This window comes from Pseudophryne corroboree, chromosome 6, assembly GCF_028390025.1.
Source record: "Pseudophryne corroboree isolate aPseCor3 chromosome 6, aPseCor3.hap2, whole genome shotgun sequence".
NCBI lineage: Eukaryota > Metazoa > Chordata > Amphibia > Anura > Myobatrachidae > Pseudophryne > Pseudophryne corroboree.
In genome coordinates this window covers 674,144,036-674,152,280 of record NC_086449.1, presented here as the reverse complement: position 1 = coordinate 674,152,280, position 8,245 = coordinate 674,144,036, and the positions used below count along the sequence as shown (strand labels likewise).

Here is an 8,245-nt window from a genome sequence, read left to right as displayed (position 1 = left end):
CTCCTGTGACTCCCTGAGGCATCATTAGGAACTCGTAAAATCCTAAAGGACAGATGAATGCTGTTTTCTCTCTATCGCTAGGGCACATGGGGATCTGATAAAATCCGCTTCGTAAGTCCAAAACAGAAAACCAGTTACTACCTTGAAGGCAATCTAGAGCCTCATCAATTTTGGGGACAGTGTACTGGTCAGGTATGGTTCGCTGATTTAATGTTCTGTAATCCACACACATGCGGATGCTCCCGGTTTTCTTCCGGGCGATGACAATGGGGGACGCATATGGACTTCTGGATTCAATTATAACTTGATTCTCCAATAACCCCTTCAAGTGTGTTCTTAGGTCACTGAAGTCGACTGGAGCAATTCTGCGTGACCTCTCACGGAAAGGGTTATCATTACTTAACTTTATTCGGTGCTCAACTCCTTTGGCTCTCCCTAGGTCCCACTCTCCCATAGAGAAGGCTTGTTCCCGCTTCCTTAATTCACTTATTAAAGATTCCTTCTCTAAGTTGGGAATGTCACTTTTTCTGAAACATGAGTCAAAATCCTGCATGGCTATAACAGGAGCTGGTTCCTGTACCTCTGCTTTCTTTGTTCCATTGGTTAGCAGTACTTCCTCTGGCTGTATAATTAATGAATTAGATATAGTCTTCTCATCTTCTTCTTTACACCAATCAGCCAGAGCCTGATATAACTTTGTGTTTGTTCCTACTATAATAGGAAGATTCTCTCTCCCTTCAGGTACCTCAGGACATATCAGTGCGACAAATGGGACTTGACTAATTCCATCTTCATTCTCCTTTTTAAATTCCAGTGTGACACTAACATAACCCAGGTAAGGATATTTTTCTACACTAAGTCCCCATATGACTAGTCCAGATAGCGGCTGTATAGTTACTTCAGGTATGTTTGCTTTGTACCATGACTCAAAAATGATGGAAACTTGCGACCCACTGTCCAATAGTACTTCACAGTCTTTTCCATTGATCCTGGCTATTCTCATGGGAATGGGTCCCAGTAATCCCTCCGGGATGACTCCACTCCACCATGAACTCCCCATGGCACATCTTCCAACTTCTAGGGGGCCAGTGAGGGGACAACCACTGACCTCCCTCGCCCGTTTCCCTGGTCAGTGCTTCCCCTATCTATCTCATCTCTAGTGTTGTTTGTGAGGCTTCTATTTTGATTGCACTCAATAGCCCGGTGACCATATCGTCCGCATCTGAAGCAACCTCTATTTATATTTCTGTCTCCTCTCCCCATTTCTCTACTCCTTGAATTTCCACGAGGGGGAACTCCAGCACTTTGCGAGGCAATGAACTGTTCAATCCTTTTATTCTGCTCTTCCATCAGCTTCAGGATCTTTTCTTCAAATAGGTTGGGTTCTACTGTGGGTACTACTACCTTTACCTTTTTTATGGTGCGTTCCCTCATCTCTATCAGGGTCTCTTCTTGTTTTACCTCTTTCATGAGATCATTAAAGGTAGGAGGGGTCATTCGAGCTCCAGAGCAACGTAACTTCTGTGCCACTGGGTCTGTAGTTAGCGCCCCCCTTAATAGTTGTTTCATTCGATTATCATCCACTTCAATTCTCTTTATACCTCCTTTATCAACTATTTTATAAAGCAACCTATCTAGCCTATATAGAAAAGTACTCAACTTTTCCCCTGATTCTTGGAAGGTGTGATGCATTCTAGAGACTAAGTCCCCTACATCTTCTAGTGTTCCATAGGCATAGTCGAGAGCCTCAAAGTAAGTCTCAATAGTGGCATTCGGGTCACTTCGTCGTGCTGCTTGTATTACCCCCATTGCAGGCCCCCTTAAGCTCTCTACAACTCTTTGTTTTTTTATATGATCAGGACATTGCCATTCTTCTGTTTGCTGTATGGCCGCCTCCTTCCAAGACTCGTAGGTTTCTTCCCCTTGGGGAACTGGCTGAATCCCTGAAAAGATGCGTAATCTTCGGTAGCTCCCTTCATAATGCCATCTTTCCAGTTGAGTGACTACCCTATCCATTATGGACTCGAACTGACCACCTAAATGAGCCTCATTGCCTGATGGTGTATCACCCCCTTTGCCTCCGTTACTATTTATCCTTCCTGCACGGGGCTTTGGAGAAGTGTCTGCATCTTCTACTAATGGAAGTTCTGGCCAGAGAATATTCCATCGTCTTCCTGTGTCTTTATCCACCATCACCATTAAAGCGATTAGATTAGCATCTAAATCTCCCTCAGTCTCTACTAACATAGCGCATATATTCCCTGTCTCTTCTCTCCATTGATCTACTATTTTGGGCTGATACACTCCATACAGCTTCTTTATCTGTAATATCACATCACTATTAAAGAATCCGGAGAAATCTCCCCCAATTCCAAAACACCGTTGTGGGTTTTTTCCTTTCTGTTGGCACCATTGAAACACGTCTTTACCTGTGATGTCCTCCATTTTTTTTGGAATCTCAGCAGTGCCTCCAGTTGTAACCCTCCCCTACTCTGAGGGTAACTTAAGTGCCTCCACCCAAGCTATATATATATATTTGTATACAGGCTTGCTTGGGAAAGCCTAGCGTTAATGTGTGATGGGTATGAATGTGTAAATATATTACTATTGTTTAAATCAAACATATAATTATACCTTTACTCTTCTTCTAGGATCGTCAGATCGAGCTGGAACATGTACAAAACGTCTTACAGGTAAGTACCAGAATGTTTAATAAAAATGGCTAATGTAGCAATATTCAGACATTTCATTACAATTCAATTCCGATTGATAAAATAGCTAAATTGATCACTAAATATATTAAGAAGATAACTATACAGATATCCTTGCATGCAATACAAAAAATGAATGAATAAAACCCTGCTTGTCAAAAAATACCTCAACATCCAAAGTATCTAATTACCCGGGTAATAAAGTTTAGGTAAACTGCAGTTACATATGCATATGCCGATGGGGCCCATATTGAAGTGCACTGGAATTGTACATAACTGGTAGTCTCTTCATCAGAGTATAGCTACTTGCTGTGGAAATCCTAAACCTCCTTTGTAGAACTGTATAGTTACGTAGTTTCAATTTTCAGCTGTCTAGTGTTTTCCTCAAAGTTTTAATACTGTAACTTCTTTCCTGAGCAACACTGTATCCTCATATCACAGCCCAGAGACAGCCATTTACACACCGGCTCAGCACCTGTCTTATCAGTCACTGCTCTGCTGCTTCTCTCAACTTTATATAGGACAGCACCCTTGTTTTACCAATAAATGATACTTTTCTGTAGGTATACAGCTTACTATCCTCCTCTTAGTGACATGGAATAGCTCTCCCCCGACTTACATTAATAAGGGAGTAAAGTGGCTCAGCCTCTAGCATAGTCGCACAGTCTCTGGGTATGGATACTATACGATGCAATGGCTGACACGATGGCAAGATAGTAAGCCAGTAGTCTCTGTCTCCTCTGAAGGCTGCTTTCGTTAAGGTAACACTGACACCTTCATATGCTCAATGACCTTTTTTTATATTAATTATCAGCTGGGTCAGGGTGCTTTTACTGCCTGCTTTTATCCTTCTACTGCCTGTCTTCCAGTACTCACTTTGGTAATATACTGTATATGTATATATGGATACAGCTCTGCTATCAGTGTCTATGGGGTGCTCTGTGCTCTCTAGTGTTCATTTAATTGTCTGTCCCACAGCACTCACTTTATTGACAGGTATCCATCAGGCCAGTAGGGTGAATTCCTCCTCGTGTCATCCACCTAAGCTCCGCCTCGGAGCGGGAGCCCGCCTCTCTCCTAGATCATCATTTGCTAGGTCGCTCCAGGTTACACCTCTCCACACTGCATAAGCACTTAAGCACCCTGGGCGTCTGGAAGCGCTGACCGCATCTGGCGTGGTATCTCTGTGTCTCTCAGTCGCTGCTTTATCACTGCCAGTCCTGCTGTCGTACCTCTCGTGCCTCTGCCAGTAAATCAACTGCCTAAAACTGCCTCTTTCCCGCAGCTGCTTCTTATATCCTTTCCATCAGCCGGCTCATGCACCTTTTTCAACCCTTCTCCTGTCTCAGGCCCTGGGCCATTAACGTCTGCACGTGGGTTTCTAGAGCCTTCTTCCTCTACTTCCCCACCAGGGCAGGCTTATACTACATACAACAACCTGTCATATTATAATATTCTATACAATCCATACAATATATGTATATCAATTATCTACTATGCACATATATATGTCCAATATTTTCATAATATATGTACAATGTAATGTAATTACTCTGCCTATACACATTTACACACTATTAATTATCTACTTTAATTACCCTATACCGTAAATATGTAATGGTGTCACTTTCCAGAATATTAATATATGTAGACATGTGTATAGTGGCTACATTCTCCCCCTGGTGATCTGGTTAAACTTTTATACTAAGATCACCATATTACTAATTTAGATTCATAGAATATTCAAAATAGGGCCAGCTATATACCATGTTGGGATGTAATGTTCTTGGAATGACATTTGGCTCCCCCAATTGATCATAGGTAAGTATAAATGGAGGGCGATGTAGTCGTTTCCCCCTTCCTTCAAATTGTTCACCCTCCGTTTCATTAGGCAATAAGTCACAACCTAAACCTTCTTCTTCTACGTCCTCACCTTGATCCTCATTTATGTAATTTATGACTTCACTACTGTTTATGCTGGGTTCGGGCGTAATATTCCCATGGTTACTTTCTGTCAGAAATTTATTCTTATCATTCAAAGAGTTTTTGAAGCTATTATCTCTATCGTCCCTGTAATAATACCCGGGACGACATTCATCTTCTTCTTCTGAACTTTCTTTGTCCTCTCCATCTAATCTCTGCAGATCTAACACAGTCCTAGACTCCCTTTTGACACTAGATTGGTTTTCAATCTTGCTATAATAATCCTCTAGACGAATTTCCCGTCCGATTGGGAGTAAGTGTTGTCGGTGATATGTAAGTACAACATTTTCTCCACTCTCTGGCTTGATTTTATAAACAGGCAAGTCAGAGAATTTTTTTATCACAATATATGGTTCTTCCTTCCAACGATTAGCTATTTTAAATTTTCTTTGTAGCCCAAGATGCCTTAACAGTACTCTATCCCCAGGAGCTAGAACTTGATCCCGTACCTTTCGGTCATAATATACTTTATTCTTCTCTCCCAATTTCTTGGCAGATTTATCTGCTAGTTCATAGGCAGTCCTTAGTTCTTCCCTCAACCTTTCCACGTATTTAGAATGAGATGGATAAGATTGTCCATCAGGGGAGATACCTAAGCATACGTCAATAGGCAGTTTGGCCTCTCTTCCAAACATAAGGAAATAGGGTGATAATCCTGTAGTCTCATTTTTCGTGCAATTGTATGCATGCACCAATCTGTTAATATGCCTCTTCCATTTAACCTTATCTAATGGATTTAGCGTTCCCAACATGTTTAACAATGTGCGATTAAACCTCTCAGGTTGAGGATCCCCTTGAGGGTGATACGGCGTTGTCCTAGATTTCTCGATTCCACAAGCTAGACACAGTTCCTTTATGAGCTTGCTTTCGAAATCCCTCCCCTGATCGGAATGTATTCTGTTGGGTAGTCCATAATGGACGAAAAACTTGTCCCACAATGTTGTGGCCACAGTGGAAGCCTTTTGATTCAGGGTTACGTAGGCCTGGGCATAGCGGGTAAAATGATCAGTCACGACCAGTATGTTACATTTCCTTCCGGGCTCGACTTCTAATGACAGATAGTCTATACACACTAGATCCATAGGGCCATTACTTTGTATATTGACTAATGGGGCCACCCTGCTCGGTAAAGACTTTCTTACAATACAGTTTCCACAGGTCTTGCAATATCTTTCTATTTCTGCTTTCATGTTGGGCCAATAAAACCTGTCAGCAACTAATCCCATTGTCTTATCGATCCCCAGATGCCCGTGGTTATCATGCAGGGCTTGCAGGACTAAATCCCTATATTTTATTGGGAGCACAACTTGGTGTTTTTTTGTCCCTTTCTCGCTTATTCGGTTCCGACATAGTAACCCATCTTTGAAAACCAAATTTTTCCCTTGCTTTTCTAAGAGACGGATACTTTTAGACCATTCCTGTGGCATGGGGATAGTGGCAGTTTGGTTCATCCTAGATATAACATATCCTATACAAGGATCATTTTCTTGCTCTCTTTGTAATTGCTTGTGCTGTACCTTAGGTATCCCGTCTAACTCAATGTTACTGAGCCAGCAATAAGATAGCGGTATAGCCTGTTCCGAAGCCCCTAAACTACTTAACGATTCACACTTTCCACTCCTGATATGAATCTTATGACACATCCCTTTTATTTCACCAGCGGGTACTTCCACCCATTCTTCTTCCCCTTCATCTGCTTGCTGGTTAGGTATTCTTGACAATGAGTCCGCATCTATATTGGTATTTCCAGGTCTATATTTCAGTTTGAAATCATATAGAGTCAACGCAGATAGCCATCGGTGTCCAGTGGCATCTAACCTCGCAGTTGTCCGTATATAGGTTAGAGGGTTATTGTCAGTATGTACCTCAAAAGAAGTGCCATATAGGTAGTCATGAAACTTTTCCACTACGCACCACTTTAATGCCAGAAACTCTAATTTGTGGGTGGGATATCTTTTTTCACTTTTTGACAGTCCTCTACTAACGAATGCGATAGGTTTCAATTGGTTTTGGTGCATTTGGTATAATACTCCCCCTATGCCCTCTTGAGAGGCATCAGTATGTAAAATATATGGCAGGCTAGGGTCAGCATAAGCCAAAATAGGGGCATTTCCTAAACAATTTTTCAACTCCTCAAATGCCTTTTCACATTGAAGATTCCATCTCTCTCCAAAGGGTTTTGTTTGGCTTATAATAGCTTCCTTGGGTGACCCTCCTCTGTAATACTCTTCCTTTCTTATTCCAAACAGGAGGGTATCCTTTTGTCAAGTCAGTTAAAGGCTTAGCTATTTTCGAATATTTGGGCACAAATTTCCTATAATATCCACAAAACCCCAAAAAAGAACGCAATTCCTTTAATTTTGTAGGCCGAGGCCATTTGTTGACTACTTCCACTTTAGATGGATCCGTAGCTACTCCTTTCCGACTCACGATGTGACCAAGGTATTTTACAGAGGATTGGCATAAATGGCATTTGTCTAATGATAATTTTAGCCCTCCTTCTACTAAACGATCTAATACTTTGAGTAGACGCTTATTATGTTCTTCAAGGGAATTACCAAAGACAATTATATCATCAAGGTAGACTATCACTTCCCTGTAGTTCATGTCTCCTACCACCTTATCCATGGTCCTTTGGAAAGTGGCAGGAGCTCCTGTGACTCCCTGAGGCATCATTAGGAACTCGTAAAATCCTAAAGGACAGATGAATGCTGTTTTCTCTCTATCGCTAGGGCACATGGGGATCTGATAAAATCCGCTTCGTAAGTCCAAAACAGAAAACCAGTTACTACCTTGAAGGCAATCTAGAGCCTCATCAATTTTGGGGACAGTGTACTGGTCAGGTATGGTTCGCTGATTTAATGTTCTGTAATCCACACACATGCGGATGCTCCCGGTTTTCTTCCGGGCGATGACAATGGGGGACGCATATGGACTTCTGGATTCAATTATAACTTGATTCTCCAATAACCCCTTCAAGTGTGTTCTTAGGTCACTGAAGTCGGCTGGAGCAATTCTGCGTGACCTCTCACGGAAAGGGTTATCATTACTTAACTTTATTCGGTGCTCAACTCCTTTGGCTCTCCCTAGGTCCCACTCTCCCATAGAGAAGGCTTGTTCCCGCTTCCTTAATTCACTTATTAAAGATTCCTTCTCTAAGTTGGGAATGTCACTTTTTCTGAAACATGAGTCAAAATCCTGCATGGCTATAACAGGAGCTGGTTCCTGTACCTCTGCTTTCTTTGTTCCATTGGTTAGCAGTACTTCCTCTGGCTGTATAATTAATGAATTAGATATAGTCTTCTCATCTTCTTCTTTACACCAATCAGCCAGAGCCTGATATAACTTTGTGTTTGTTCCTACTATAATAGGAAGATTCTCTCTCCCTTCAGGTACCTCAGGACATATCAGTGCGACAAATGGGACTTGACTAATTCCATCTTCATTCTCCTTTTTAAATTCCAGTGTGACACTAACATAACCCAGGTAAGGATATTTTTCTACACTAAGTCCCCATATGACTAGTCCAGATAGCGGCTGTATAGTTACTT

General features: G+C 41.7%; 1 protein-coding gene across 1 annotated transcript; it reads right to left on the bottom strand.

Moving 5' to 3' along the window:
- Positions 1-1,077: 1,077 nt before the first annotated feature.
- On the bottom strand, positions 1,078-2,445 carry LOC134934657 (paraneoplastic antigen Ma1 homolog). The gene has a single exon (XM_063930039.1). It carries the CDS (start codon positions 2,443-2,445, stop codon positions 1,078-1,080), a length of 1,368 nt encoding a protein of 455 aa, XP_063786109.1.
- Positions 2,446-8,245: the final 5,800 nt, after the last annotated feature.